Source organism: Felis catus, chromosome F1, assembly GCF_018350175.1.
Source record: "Felis catus isolate Fca126 chromosome F1, F.catus_Fca126_mat1.0, whole genome shotgun sequence".
Taxonomy (NCBI): Eukaryota; Metazoa; Chordata; class Mammalia; order Carnivora; family Felidae; genus Felis; species Felis catus.
The window spans coordinates 42,135,582-42,151,820 of record NC_058384.1 but is presented as its reverse complement, the minus strand read 5'-3'; the positions used below and the strand labels follow the sequence as shown (position 1 = coordinate 42,151,820).

The 16,239-nt window shown below is 38.5% G+C and overlaps 1 protein-coding gene across 4 annotated transcripts in view; it reads right to left on the bottom strand.

Annotated features, from left to right (window-relative positions):
- The window catches only part of SNRPE (small nuclear ribonucleoprotein polypeptide E), a 102,515-nt gene that overhangs the window by 83,615 nt on the left and 2,661 nt on the right, over nt 1-16,239 (bottom strand). For 3 of the 4 annotated variants that reach the window (XM_019822043.3, XM_045048927.1, XM_045048926.1), the window contains exon 4: nt 15,750-15,828. In XM_019822043.3, the coding sequence (XP_019677602.1) occupies nt 15,750-15,828 (79 nt within the window). Of the gene's footprint in view, nt 1-13,282; nt 13,502-15,749; nt 15,829-16,239 lie in introns of those variants that run through there. The other variant, XM_003999391.5, reaches the window with a different exon arrangement.

The window sequence follows — 16,239 nt, the reverse complement described above, 5'->3', positions numbered from 1 at the left end:
CATTAAAAACAAAACAAGTCAGTTAAGTGACTGTTAATCTTGGTTCAGGTCTTGATCTCAGGGTCGTGAGTTTAAGTCTTGTGTTGGGCTCTGCACTGGGCACGAAGCCTACTTAAAACAAACAAACAACAAAAAAAACAATTACCAAAAATCAAGATAAGAGACGTTGGTGAGGGCATGGAAAAAGTGGAAACCCTTGTACACTGTTGGTAAGAATGTAAAATGGTACAGCTGCTGTGGAAAACAGTATGGTGGTTCCTCAAAAAATCAAAAATTGAGGGGCACCTGACTGGCTCAGTCAGAAGAGCATGCAACTCCTGATCTTGGGGTTGTGAATTTGAGACCTACACTGGGTGTAGACACTACTAAAAATAAAAAAAAATAATAATAAACTTAAAAAAATTAAAAATGGAATTACCATGTAACTCAGTAATTCCACTTCTGGGTATATGCTCAAAAGAACTGAAAATAGGGTCTTGAGATATTTGTACATCCGTGTTCAGAACATTATTCACAAGAGATAAAACACCCAAGTGCCTATTGACAGATGAATGAACAAGCAAAATGTGGTATAACACATGCAATGGAATATTCAGCCTCAAAAAGGAAGGAAATTTTAACATGGATCAACCTCGAGGACATTACCCTAATCGAAATAAGCCAGTCAGAAAAAGACAAATACAGTTTGAATCCACTTATATGAGATACTTAATGTAGTCAAAATCAGAGACAAAAAGTAGAACTATGATTGCCAGGGGCTGGGGGATGGGAAGGGGATGGGGGGGAATGAATTATTGTTCAATGGGTATAGTTTTACTTTAACATGATGAAAAGTTATATATGATGATGATGACTGTACAACATTATAAACGTACTTAATATCACCAAATTGTACACTTAAAAAAAAAAATGGTTAGGAGCGCCTGGCTGGCTCAGTTGGTAGAGCATGTGACTCTAGATCTCAGGGTGGTGAGCTTGAGCCCCACACTGAGGGTAGAGATTACTTTAAAAAATAAAAATTAAAAAATTTTTAGTAAAAAAATTAAAGGAGGGGTGCATGGATGGCTCAGTCGGTTGAGTGTCTGATGGGCTCAGGTCATGATCTCGGGGTTCATGGGTTCAAGTCCCATGTTGGGCTTTGTGCTATAGTGTGGAGCCTCTTCGAATTCTGTCTCTCTCTCTCTCTCCTCTCCCCTGCTTGCACTCTCTCTCTCAAAAATAAACATTAAAAAGAAAAATAAATAAATAAATAAACAAACAAACAAATAAAGGGCCTGGGTGGCTCAGTCAGTTGAGCATCGACTTTTCATTTAGGCTCAGGTCATGATCCCAGGGTCATGGGATCAAGCCCAAATTCAGGCTTAGTGCTGAGTGTGGAGCCTGCTTGGGGTTCTCTCCCTTTGACCCTCTCCCCTGCTCACCCATGCTCACTCTCCCTCTCTCTCAAAAAAAAAAATAGAGTAAAAATAGTTAATATGGTAAATTTTATGCTATATGTATTAAACCACAATAAAAATTAAAAAAAAATCTGGGGGTGCCTGCCTGGCTCACTCAGGGGAGTGTGAGACTCTTGATCTCAGGGTCATGAGTTTGAGCCCCATGTTGAATGAAATTACTTAAATAAATAATTTTTTTTAAAAATCTAGAGGTTAAACTTAAGCACTAATCTCTGGAGAAAGAGTAAGTATAAATCCATAACCAAAGTTTTGAAAATTTCCTTGCCATAGCCAGTCTCTCAACAAACCTAAAACCAATTTGACTCACCTTCTGTTCTTTAGGCAAAGTTGTAAGATCTTCCCCCACAAAGTATCTATGTTCCAAATGTCCTCCTCTTCCTTACTTTAACAACATATAATAAGAACTACAAAAATGCGGATAGTTTCAAAATATAGAAGCCCACTCATGGAAATATATCCTTATGAGAGACAAAAGAGATAACGATGTTCACTGTGGCATAACTTATTAAGGTGAAAAATATGAAACTACATAAGAAGATACTTCATAAATTATGATTTGTTAAATCAATGGAACATTATGCACAAAGCCTAAAGTAAAGGACAGCAGGAAATGGCTATTATAGGAAGCAAGATTATGGGTGATATTTTAGAACCCCCAAATGTCATAAGAAACTGTTTTTAACAATAGAATCTGGAAAAAAGGAACACTCTAGAGTTGAAGCAAGGTATAAAGACTGTAGCAGAAAGTATTTCTTCTTTAGCTGTCTGAAGGAAATTAACAATAAGAGGGGAAAAGGAAATGCCCTTATTGACCTTTCCTCCAGCCTTTCCTGCTAATTCCCTGACACGAAACCCTCGCCAACACTTTAAAAGGCAGTCTATACAGAAATGGAATCAGCACTCAGGTTTCCTCTAAGAGGACATAGGAAGGTTATGTATGGAAAGATATCAAGTAAAAGCCAAGAAAAGATTTGCTCAGTACAAAGCTCACACCTCTTTCAGAAAGAATAACCTGGAAAATTATTTCCAATTCAAGTTTACATTATGTTTTTAAAAATTCCTAAAAAAGATGGGACTTCTTGATAGTCACAGAATGAGTCTTGATAACTGACATTAATAATGTGCTATAGGATTTATAACACATCTAAAAGTGTGACAAAAAGAGCACAAAAGAGGGAGGAACTGGAGGTATAAGGTTCTTATGCCATACATGAAGCAATAAGATAGTTCTGATGATAATCTATAAGAAATTAAAGATGTATATTGTAATCAATAGGGAATCATATACATGACACTGATATAAGTAATGGGTTGTGTTATTGCAGAAAAGCCTGGTATCTGAGGAAGTAAACTTTTTTATTTTCTTTATTCTAAAGGGGGATATTATCTATCTTCCAAGGTAGTTTGCTAAATAAACATCTGCGTAAAGATAATCAGAAACAAAGGACAGTCAGTACCTTGCTTGTAAGACATACAGAAATGCAAGAGACTTATGAAGAATTGCCTCCCACCAGATGGCAGATTTAAACAAACCATACGAATAATTGCTATAAAGGTAAGTGATTTAAACACCCAAATTAAAAAGCAGAGATTGTCAGGTTGGACCTCAACTATATGATATCTATAATAAACCTACTTTGCTCAGTAATGGAGACTGAGTAGACAAATAATAATGACATAAAAGACTTGAACAACACTAACAAATCTGACCTGATAATTTATAGAATATTTTCCCCAACAACAGCAATACATTCTTTTTTTTTTTTTAAGTAAGCTCCACACTCAACAAGGGGCTTAAACTCTTGACCCTGAGATCAAGAGTTGCATGCTCTACCAAGTGAGCCAGCCAAGCACCCCAGCAATACACACATTCTTTAAGTGGATGTGGAATAGTCACCAAGATAGATCATGTTGTGGGCTATCAAAGAAACCTAACAAGTTGAAAATAACTGAAATCATATAATTATCTGAACCTAGGGGACACGTGGACAATCCCCAAGTATTTGGAAATTAACACACGTCTATTTTTAAAATTTGTTTTAATGTTTTAAAAATTTTTTTAAATGTTTTATTTATTTTTGAGAGAAAGAGCGCAAGCAGGGGAGAGGCACAGAGAGAGAAACACAGAATCTGAAGCACGCTCCAGGCTCTGAGCTTTCAGCACAAACCCAGACATGGGGCTCAAACTCACGAACCCTGAGATCATGACCTGAGCTGAAATCGGACACTCAACTGACTGAGCCCGTTTTTATTTATTTCTGAGAGAAAGAGACAGAGTGTGAGTGGGGGGATTGGCAGAGAAAGAGAGGGAGACACAGAATCTGAAGCAGGGCTCTGAACTGTCAGCACAGAGCCTGATGTGGGGTTCGGACTCATGAAACATGAGATCATGACCTGAGCCGAAGTTGGACGCCCAACCAAATGAGCCACCTAGGCGTCCCAGAAATTAATACACTTCTAAGTAACTCACGTATCAAAGAGCAATTAAAAAAGGATACTGAAAATATTTTGAGCTTAACAAAAATCAAAACGCAACATTACTGAAATTTCTAACACATGGCAAAATGCTTACATTAAAAAACAGGAAATGTTTTGAATCAATAATCTAAGCTTCAACCTTAAAAACTATATAAAGATCAGGGGTGCCTGCGTGGCTCAGTCGATTAAGTGTCTGACTTCGGCTCAGGTCATGATCTCGCGGTTTGTGGGTTCCAGCCCCTCATCGGGCTCTGTGTTGACAGCTCGGAGCCTGGAGCCTGCTTTGGATTCCGTGTCTCCCTCTCTCTCTGCCCCTCCCCTGTTCACGCTCTTTCTCTGTCTCTCAAAAATAAATAAATGTAAAAAAAAGTTAAAAAAAAAAACTATATAAAGATCAAACTAAACTCAAAGCAAGCCGATGGAAGAAAATAACAGGAGAAATTGAAAATAATAAAACATTAGAGAAAAATTAATGAAAAGCTGGTTGAGAAGTTCAATAAATGATACATTTCTAACCAGACTAAGGAAAAAAGTAGAGAAGCGACAAATTACCAATATTAGGAATGAGAGAGAAGGCATCTCTACAGATCCTACAGGCATTAGAAGAATAAGGAAATATGTACAACTTTAAGCCAATAAATTTGATAGCTTACATGAAATGGGAAAAATACTTAAAAAAAAAAAAAAAACAGAACTCCCAAAGCTCACTCAATAAATGTAGATAACTTGAATAATCCTAGATCTATTTAAGTAATTGAATTAGGAGTAAAAACAACACAAGCTACCACAACAAGCTACAGAGATAGGTGAACTTGAGGGATAGTAAGTTAACTGTAATAAAGAGAAGTATTCTTACAGGGGAATCCTGAGAGATAAGGTTGGTCTAAAAATAAGCACTGAAAGGCTACAATTACCAACTTCTATCATACAATGTCTTTTTCACATTGTGCTCCAGACCATTCTCTGCATTTTTTTAAGTAAACTCTACCCCCAACATGGGCCTTGAACTCATGACCCTAAGATCAAGAGTTGCATGCTCTACCAAATGAACCAGCCAAGTACCCCATACCTTCTGCATTTTTTATGTCACTTGCTCATTAGTATTTATATATGCCTCATAGTATTTTCTCTCTTGGATTTATGTGTAATACAGTGCCGTTAGTAAGTGTGTAAATTCCTTAAGATAGATATGATAAAGATTTCTAAAAAAAAAAAAAAATTTCCAAACTGGGGGATAAAGTATAGAAACCTTCCAGATCAAAGGGCTTCACAGGTGAAAACATACCAAACATTTAAGAAAGGAAATAGGTCATCAATCCTATAAAACTCTTACAGAAAATAAAAGATGAGGGAACACTTCCTTATATGAAACTACTACACTGATATTAAAACCAGACAAAGGGCATCTGGACAGCTCACTCGGTTAAGTGTCTGACTCTTGATTTCAGCTCAGGTCACCATGATCTTACAGTTTGTGAGATGGAGCCCGGCATTGGGGTTTCACCCCATGTGCTCTCTCTCAAAATCAATAACCTTAAAAAAAAAAAAAAAAAAAAAAAAAAGACAAAAACATTGTCAAGAGAGCTACAGATCAACATCCCTAATGACCATATTAAATAAGTGAATTTAGCAATATATAAAATAGATAACAAACCATGACTAAACAGTGTTTATTTCAGAAATGCAAGGTCAGTTTATCACTGAAAATCAATTAATGCAATTTACCTTATCAGGCTTCAATAGAAAAACCGTATGATCATCTCAGTAGAGAAAAAGTCTAAGCAAATTAGACTTGGACAAAACCTTGTATGTATGTACAAAAACCTTGTAACTATATCACACTTAGTAGTATGTTTTTTCCCTAGGATCCCCCTAATACCAGGAACAAGACAAAGATGTCTCCTTTCACCACTCCATTAGAGTGGTCCTGGCCACTGAAATAAGGCAAGAAAAAGAAATAAAAGGCTTCGTCTGGAAAGGAAGAAATAAAACTATTTTTATTTACATTTTTAAAATTTCTTGCATCTTCATTTTCTGCAGACAAAATGATCATCTATATAAAAGATGCAATGACCCTGGGATCACAACCTGAGCCGAAATCAAGCACTGGACTCTCAACTGAGCCACCTAGTCACCCCTGGCAAAGAATTCTTAGACACAAAAAGTATGTACCATAAAAGAAAAATTTGATAAATGAAAACTTGCAAATTGAAAAAAAAAAAAAAAAAGGAAAATTCTGTGTTGTTTAAAAACACTGTATAGAAATGAAAGACAAGCCACAGACTGGGAGAAAAGTATTCACAAAAGACCTATCTGGTAAGGATTTTTTTAAAAATGCAGAAAGACATAAAGAACTCTCCCAACAACAAAGAAAAAAACGACAACCCAATTATTGTTATTATTTTTTAATGCTTATTTATTTTTGAGAGAGAGAGCACAGCAGGGGAGGGGCAGAGACAGAGAGGGAGACACAGAATCTGAAACGGGATCCAGGCTCTGAGCTGTCAGCACACAGCCCAACGCAGGGCTTGAACTCACAAAGTGTGAGATCCAAAGTTGGGACACTTAACCAACTGAGGCACCCATGCACCACATCCCAATTTTTAAAATGGGCCTACACATGAACTTTATAGGAATCAATGCAGAAGCGTCAAAAAACTGAAAATAACCCCCAACTCCACTAAGTAGTTTACAGAAAAACAAACTGTGGTATATCCATACAATGAAATACTACTCAGCAATAAAAAGGAACAGAATACTGATTCATGGAACAGGAATGAAACTCAAAAAAAGCATATTCCATGAAAAAAGCCACACATACATGGTTACACACTGTAAAATTCCATTTGTAGGACATTCTGAGGGAAACAAAACTTTAAGGTCAGAAATCAGACCATTAGTTACCAGGAGCTAGGGTGAGTTGAGGTAGATTGACTAAGAAGGGGCCCAGGCAACATTCTGGATCATGGAAATACTTTTTGACTGTTGGTGGTTACAGGGCTGTATACATTTATCAAATGTCATCAAAGTATGTAGGTGTTAATGTGTGATTTTAGTATCTGTAAATTATACCTCCATAAACTTGACTGAAAAAGCAAAAACAAAAAATTCCCCAAATTTTAATACCTTGAGTTTATGTGGAATGAGTTTACCTCTTATCCACACATATTCCTCAACGAATCTTTTAAACTATAAAGTATCCTCATTTGGAACTAGACAAGTAATAGTTCTTGTGCATTCCTGAGACCTGAAATGGCATATGTATTATCTTATTAAATCATTCTACTACCACCATGAAACTGAGGTTGAGAGGCTTGGGTAATTCTAAAGTTGTGATTGTGGACCCCCAAGATCTTTGGATCTTTTTTTTTTTTTTTTTTTTTTTAATTTTTTTTCAACGTTTATTTATTTTTGGGACAGAGAGAGACAGAGCACAAACAGGGGAGGGGCAGAGAGAGAGGGAGACACAGAATCAGAAACAGGCTCCAGGCTCTGAGCCATCAGCCCACAGCCTGATGCGGGGCTCGAACTCACGGGACCGCGAGATCGTGACCTGGCTGAAGTCGGACGCTTAACCGACTGCGCCACCCAGGCGCCCCTCTTTGGATCTTTTTGAGTGTATTTCACTGCTTCCCTAAATCCCCAAGGAAAGGACACCCTTTTATATCCTTCACTGTTTAGCAAAGAACACCCAAAGAAAGTGGACACTGGTGAAAAATGAGAAACACCTTCCAAACTGAGTATCTTATAGTATAGGATCTAAAAAAGGCTGTTTTGGGGGCGCCTGGGTGGCGCAGTCGGTTAAGCGTCCGACTTCAGCCAGGTCACGATCTCGCGGTCCGTGAGTTCGAGCCCCGCGTCAGGCTCTGGGCTGATGGCTCGGAGCCTGGAGCCTGTTTCCGATTCTGTGTCTCCCTCTCTCTCTGCCCCTCCCCCGTTCATGCTCTGTCTCTCTCTGTCCCAAAAATAAATAAAAAACGTTGAAAAAAAAATTAAAAAAAAAAAAAAAGATAAAAAAGGCTGTTTTGGGCAAAACACTCTCCTCACTCTACCTACCTTCTCTCTGGTTTAGCAACAAAGTCCACCAGGAAGAGGCATTCATTTGTTTATTTTCCCCACGTCTCCTCTGCAATTTCTCAGCCCAGCAAAACATCTCTAACTCAGCATGGCCCTAGGGATGAGGCTAATCTGTTAATACTCCAGAGACAGCAGTTTCTATGGACATGGAATGATGATCCAGGATCATCTTTCTCAGGAATTATTTTCATAACTAGGGAAGGAAATAAAGTCTGCTGTTTAACAGAATAAAACCAGTCACATCACTTCATTTGTATTCCCGCATATAGTCCAAAATCATTACTTCAATTGCCAACTCAACTATGGCATTTAAAAATTCTTCACTGAACAACTGATCCCCTTCCAAATACAGGTGGCCCTGTTCTGACATTGTTCTCATTCACAATGCTTCAGTTTTACCTAACAGAAAATCAACCAGGAAATTTATTCTCTCACATAACAAGTTTGGTGTTAGGCAAGTTCCAGAGCTGATTAATTCAGTGGCTTAAAAGTCATCAAAGACCAAGTTTTTTTTCCGTTGTTCTACTCTGACATCCTTAGGATGCTGGCAATTACTACTTCATAGTCATCTCACAATAAGCCTGTGAATTTCATTCAAACTGTTGCTTGAATTTCAAACTGTTGCTCGATGGTTGTTTAGAATGAAGAAAACAATTTTCTCATTTGTACTGTGGAAGGCAATTTAGAAGTACCTACAGAATTATTTTTAATATGCATATCCTTTGATCTTATAATTCCACTTCTAAGAATTCAACTCAGGAATATGTAAATGGACAGAAACTCTTTTTAACAGCAAAAATCTGGAAGCAGCCTAAAATAGCCACTAATACAGGTGATTACTTAACCTGAGACCCATACAATAGAATACAGCTGTTTAACATGGAAATATATCCACGTTTTGTTGATAAGGGTCAAGCTGCAGGGAGTATGCATATGTAAGTAAAACTACCTATGGCATCAAAAGCACAGGCAACAAAATCTTAAAAAATAAGCTAGATTCCATCAAAATTATCTGTGCATCAAAAGACAAAAGAGTGAAGACAACCCACAGAATGGGTGAAAATATTTTTTTTTATTTAATGTTTATTTTTGAGAGAGCGAGCGAGCACGAGAGGGTGAGGGGAAGAGAGGGAGACACAGAATCCAAAACAGGCTCTAGGCTCTGAGCTGTCAGCAGAGTCTGATGTGGGGCTCAAACTCACGGATTGTGAGATCACAACCTGGGCTGCAGTCCAGTGCTTAACTATCATATTTGTGAAGTGTGTATCTGATACGGGGTTAATATCCAGAATATGTAAAGGACTCCTTCAGCTCAACAACAAAAAAATAACCTGTTTAAAAATGGGCCCAGGACTTAACAGTAGACATTTCTCTGAAGATATACAAATGACCAATAAACATATGAAGAAATGATCACTAACCATTAAGGAAATGCAAATCAAAACCACAATATCACCTCACAACCATTAAGACATTTACTATCAAAAGTAGAAAACAGGGTTTGCCAAGGATGTGAAGAAACAGGAGCCCTTGTGCCCTACTGATCAGAAGGTAAAACGGTGTAGCTGCTGTGGAAAACAATATGATGATGATTCCTCAAAAAGACCTTGGGTACATACTCTCAAAAAAATTGAAAGCAGGGTCTTAGAGATCTTCGTACACCCATGTTTACTGCAATAGTAAGACAGTTCCTCGAAAACTTTCTAGGTATATCTCAACAGAACTGAAAACAGGACCTTGAAGAACAGTATTATTCACAATAGCAAAAAGGTGAAAGTAACTTAAATGTCTACTGACAGTTCAATGCATAAACAGAACCCGGTGTGTAAACATACAGTATTATTCGGCCTTGAAGAGAAGAAAGAAATTAGGACACATTCTGTAACATGGGTGAACCATGAGAACGTTACGCTAAATGAAAGAAGTCAGTTGTAAAACAAGTATTATTATGACTCCATATATATGAGGTATCTAGGAGTCAAACTCCTGGAAACAGAAAAGAATGATGTTTGCCAGGGGCTAGGAGGGCCAAGGGATGGGAAGTTGTTGACAGGGTAGTTTCACTGTTGCAAGATAAAGTTCTAGGGAATGTTTGCACAATGTAATGTACTTAACGTTACTGAGCTGCACAATTTTACCAAAATTAAAAAAACTTTTAGTGGCGCCTGGGTGGCTCAGTTAGTTGGATGTCTGGCTCTTGATTTCAGCTCAGGGCATGACCTCACAGTTCTTGGGACCTGAGCCCCATGTTGGACACCATGTTGTCACCAGAACCTGCTTGGGATTTTCTTTCTCCCTCTCTGTCCATCCCCCCAAATAAATAAACTTAAAAAAAAAAAAAAGTTTTTAAATACAAATACCAAATTGAGAAAAACCCCAAATTGTACATATTTGCAGAGTTTAGAAGGATAGACCCCTAACTCCTAATAGTAGTTATGTATCGAGAATACTGATGGGAAAAGGAAGGACTTTTGTTATTTACTTCCTATCTTTCTATTCTACTGGCATTTTAATTATAAACATGCACTATGCTAGGATTTTTAAATTCAATTTTTAAAAAAAGTGTTTTGGATATAACTTAAAATTAAACTCTAGGTACAATAGACTCAAGTTCTAACCCACTTTAAAAGTTTTACCAAACACATCTCCTCACAAAAAGCATGGCCTGAGTAGGTTATTATGGTTAGCTCTAAAAGGAATAATTAAGGAAAACCTCCTGTGTCATCCAGTTAATAGGCGATGTGCCTATTAGGCTTACCCCAGGAACTGTCCATGACACTGCCTAGCCAATAATGCCTAAAACTAGATTAGACAAAGATCCACTCTCTCATCCTGAAACTGACAAATTTGATACAATAGCTGGTGCCTGCAAATACAAAATCCTAGGGTTTTCAAACTATTCTTATCGCGTTCTCTCCCTACCTACTTAGACTAATAAAACACCAGGCCTGCACCAGCACTTAACTTTTTCAGAGCCTTATTTTCCTCCCACCCCCACTTCAAGAATGTTACAAGAGAGTTAGTGGGTGGTTAGCAAGACCCCCTCAGAAACCAACAGCCATTCCAGAAAAATAATTGCTCACATACCAAGGGCTGCCAACAAGAGCAGCTTCCCAGCAGCATGTTTTAATAACCTTAATGAAGCAGAGAGCAACGCCTCCTATAATACAAATTCTGGTTGGAAAAAAGATCTACAGATTGTGGAAAAGTACAACTTAAAAAGCAAACACCACAGGCTCCAGTAAGGCAGGAAAGCAAGCAGAGATTTCTAAATACAGAGCTCAATTGTAAGAGTTCACTGTACCTTATTTCTATCATCGTTTGCTCTGTCAAAAATAGAACTTTCCAGGTCTTGATCCATTCAGAATAAGCCACAGCAGGCACAGCTTTGCTTACACAGGACAGCCAGGTCAGAAAGGCCACACAGGGAAATGGAAAAGCAGCCAGCAGGTTTTCTTAGGGATTATACTGCTCCGGCTTTTATCCTTCTTCCTAGCTATTTTGGTGCCAAGAAAGCTGCAGGGAGGTCTTTGCTCTGCTCTGAAAAAGCTTTTACTAGAAAGGCTGAAGCAGTCCCAGGGCTGCAACTCCCTCTGCTGCCCAAGGATTTCTTTGCACGCTGTAGCAGGTTCAATGCATTTCAAACTCAACTATGTTAAAAGAGCTAAAGTAAAGTAGCCCTTTACTTCAAAATGTGACCAAAAAGGCACAGGTTCAAACAGGAGAGGAACAACTAGAATGCCAACTTCTAAGCTGGACAAATTTCTACACTTGCCTACAAACCTCCTCTATCTCGAAAAGATTTCTTGTGCTCAGTTTAAAGCAAAGTTCGCCATCTCCCTCACAGGCACTTGGAAAAGCAGGAACTAGTCTTGCTCCTTCTTCACTAACCTTTAATAATGCCCACTACAAGAATTTAAGGTAGGCCTTATTCATCTTTCAAGATCCAATTTAAATAGCACTTAGTGTGTGGCACTGAAGCTATTTGTTTGCCAGTCTGTTTCACTGCATTTATTCAACCTTGTGCCCGTGTAACAGCGGATGCTCAATAATCACTGAACAGAATTCTAACTAGAACCACCCTGGGGTCATTTTTCACTTATTTAAGTAATCCCTATTACTTAAATAGGGATTTAAGTGTGGGGGTAGAACTCATGACCCTGAGATCTAGAGTCACATGTTCTACCGACTAAGCCAGCCTGGCGCCCCTAACTAGAACCGCCCTGAGAAATTGGGGGAGGAAAGATCCACATAATTCAGTTGGGAACTAAGAAATTACTGAGGGAGGCACCAAAATCTTTAGAGAAAAGGGTAAGAGATACGTGTTGCTCCAACGAACATACTATTATTATGCCTACCAACTTACCAGCACTGCTTGTGGTCTTTTTCAGGTTACCAATCTCACAAAGTGTCCCTCCTGTTAACTTTTTTTTTTTAAGTTTATTTATTTGAGGAAGAAAAGAGAGAGATCTCAAGCAGGCTCATGCTGTCAGCACTGAGTCCGACGTGGAGCTTGATGCCACGAACCATGAGATCATGGCCTGAGCAAAAGCCCTGAAACCAAGAGTAGGATGCTTAATCAACTGAGCCACCCAGGCACCCCTCCCTCCTGTTAACTCTTAACAGAGCTCATTTTATTTATTTATTAAGTTTATTTATTTTGAGAGAGAAAGAGAGCACAAGTGGGGCAGAGACAGAGAATCCCAAGCAAGCTCCACACTGCCAGCGCAGAGCCCAACACAGGGCTGAAACCCACGAGCTGCGAGATCATGACCTGAGCTAAAGTCAGAAACCTACCCGACTGAACCACCCAGATCTGCCCCAACAGATCTCATTTTAAATGTACGTTTAGGGCACTTTACTCTTTGCTTATACCCAAATACTTCTCACATTCTGATCTTAGTAATACAAGAATTCACAAAGACCTCAGAGAGTGACTCGGAGAGTGCTAATAAGCAAATACTGAAACTATTATAGCACCTCCAACCTACTGTGGTTAGAAATTCTAGTGTTCCAGCATCTAGAACTAGAACTGATAATGAAGACATGTATTAGTTTAAAAACCTTTATTTCTGCAAACCCTCCTCTTCTCCATGACCCAATATCAGAAGCTTACCTGTCAGGTAGAATACCTACTCTTTGCCTTAAGAATCTACAGATCCAGGCCCTATAAAAAACAAATGCCCAGGGGCAACTGCCGCCCTTCAGAAAACTTAGGGGCCACTGTGTAAAAGGTCTCTAACACTGGATAGAAAGAAACAATGTAAATGTTTAAATAAAAACAATCCCACAGCATTTATTGTCATCTGGTAATAACATAAAGGTAATCAAAACAATAGGAACAAATGTTTTAGAACTATACTCCCAACAAAGGACCTCTAAAAAAACAAACTACATGGCCTTCTCAAGAATTTCTCACTTCATTGATCATTTCTAGTTGGAGACACTTTGGAGCAGGGTAATATTATCTCCTTTTAGCATGATCCGACCTGCAACAGAAAATTAAAAAAAAAAAAAAAAAAAAGCTATTAATAGCCACTCAGACAAGTGTGCAACACCTTTTAGCCTCAGAATTTCAGATCACACTTGAGCAATTTTGAAATGCTTTCTTCCTTGAGAAGGTATGTGAAAAATTTCAAATATCCACATATTGAAAAGCTCTGCATATTAGAGTGTATGAACTTTTCCAACAATAAACTAATGAATGTAGAGAAATATTATTTTACGAAACCTCCGATTTCTACAGACTAAGTTAACTGACTAGGTCTACCCCAACATATCCCACTGCTCTGAGTTTGTAGAAGTTGAAGAACGAGTGGTGTTCCAAGTTTAAAACATTTGACAGCATCCGATACCATTCTTGTTTTCAATAGAGTCTATACTACAATAAATAAAATTCTTCAAATTTATCCACCATTTCCTAAACTTATTTGAGTAGGGAATACTTTTTTCCTGAGAAATAGCTATAAATATCTTCAGTGTTGAGTAAAATCATTTTGAGAAATACTAATCAACCCCAATTGTGATTGATTTTTAAGTTTCTCAGACTTCTACAACAGGTAATATTAATCTATTCCATAGGATAAATACTATTACAGGAATTCAACACCCTCCAAATAATTTATATATACTGATGTCAATAAAGCTAGCTTACCCTTCCTGGCAAGACATGTTTAAATTCGAAAATCCAGACTTTCACAAAAATAGCCTAAACAGAAAGAAGCATAGCAAAACACCATACCACTTCTCAGATTCTACCTTCCACATATCTCCTACAGGCTCAAGAGAATCCTCAGGGTCCGGAAAAAAGAGACACCTGAAGGCCACCACTGATTAAGGTACTAGTGAGCTGTGAACTAGGCATTAAACAATTAAAAACAAAGTACCTAAATAACTTCAAATGAACAGGATTTTGAAAGAAATGACTGCTTGTCTTGAAGTCATGATTCCTAAAGACCCTTCATTAACTGAGTTCAGGAACTGCATTCATTATTCAAATACTTTTTTGTTTCTATTGTATGACAGGCACTGAATTAGGCACTAGGCCTATTAGGGAGCAAAAAAGAGAGGACTTATGGAGCACGCGGCCCAGTGAGAGAGACATTAATCGAACAATCCCACTAATGAGTGTTTTACTATAAACTCAGCACAGCCTGTCTCCCCCCGCTCCCATCCTCACCCCAGTAAGACAAAAAGAAAACCCGATATCTGACATTTGATTGGAGTCCTAAACACATAGGAAACCACATATACAAAGATTTATGGTGGAGCAAGTATGCAGGTTCAAACAGCTGAGAGAGCACACGTGTGGATGAAGCTCAGAAAATGAAGCAGTGATACAAAACGAGCAGAGAGAGAAAAGATCATGAAGAACTTTGCAGAATACATTAAAGATTTTCTTATCCCACTAGCAACAGGAAGTCACGGAAGGTTTCACGCAGAGGGATGACAAGGTCAAATTGGTGCTTTTCAAAGATAACTGCAGCCTGTGGAGCAAAGTGGAGGGGGCTGAGGCAGTTGCAAAGAAATCAACCAGTAAACTGAATGGGGGTTGGTGCCATTCACTAAGGCAGGAACACTAAAATAGGTCTAAAAGAGTGTACAGGGAGTGGGAAGCGAGTTTGATTTCTGACATGCTCACTTTGAAGAGCCTTTGAGACATCCAGGTAGACATGGTGAATAGGCTCAGAGAGGCCTACTGCTACAGAGGTGAATCTGAGGTCAATTTAGAGATGGCAACTGAAGGTATAGTCTAGAGGGCCTGGGTAAATAACACCAAAAGACAGGAAGGCCTAGAACCCAGCCTTGAGCAACTCAAAACATTTAATGGCGGGGTCTGAAAGGATGAATATACAAAAGTCGGAAAAGGAGCAACTAGAAATGAAAAATAAAACCGAGTACAGTATCACGGAGCCAAAGGAACAAAACGTTTTAAGGTGGGAGTGGCCCATGGCGCCAAACGCTGTTCAGAGTTCTATAAAATGAGAACTAGTATTGACAACTCGATTTGACACCGTTAGTCTTTGGTGACCTTCATGAAAGGGGTCTGAGTGGGGAAACAAAAGCAGAAATGGAGTGGGGTAAGCAAGTGGCTGAGGAGGATTTCAAAAGCATATACTCCTCCACACAGTGAATTCTCAACTGCACACTAAATTTAAACATGAATAGAGTTACAACTCGTTCAATTCTGCAAGCGAATAAATATTTCTCTAAGTCCAAAAGGCCAGCTATTCTTACCCAGTTGTTTTCTTGACTTTGTTTTAGAATGAATCTCTTCTGCATCATCTAATACGAGGTTCATGTACTCATCAAAACCCTAGAAAGACAAGCCAACCGAATGTCATCTTCAAGTAAAATCACACGCACGCCATTTCAGATGACTACACCAACCTCAATATAGAAATGCCAACTAACTTCAGAAATTCACCTTTCTACTGATCTTTCAGCTGAAACAACATCTCCCTCCTAAGCCTTTTTTTAAATAACAAAAGAAAGGCAGACCGTGCTCCAAATTACCTTCAGACCCTTTTGGACTTAAGATCTGATTAGCTGCGCCTAAGAGCCACTGTCCCTGTCTTTTACAACCTGTCCCATACAGAATTGTGTGTGAACTTGCACTGGCACCACTCCTCCCGTGTTCCTCACAAAACACTATCACCACTACCCAGAACGTTTGTTTTTTCTACTAGTAATCACAGAAGGGGAGATTACTGATGGAATCTACAAT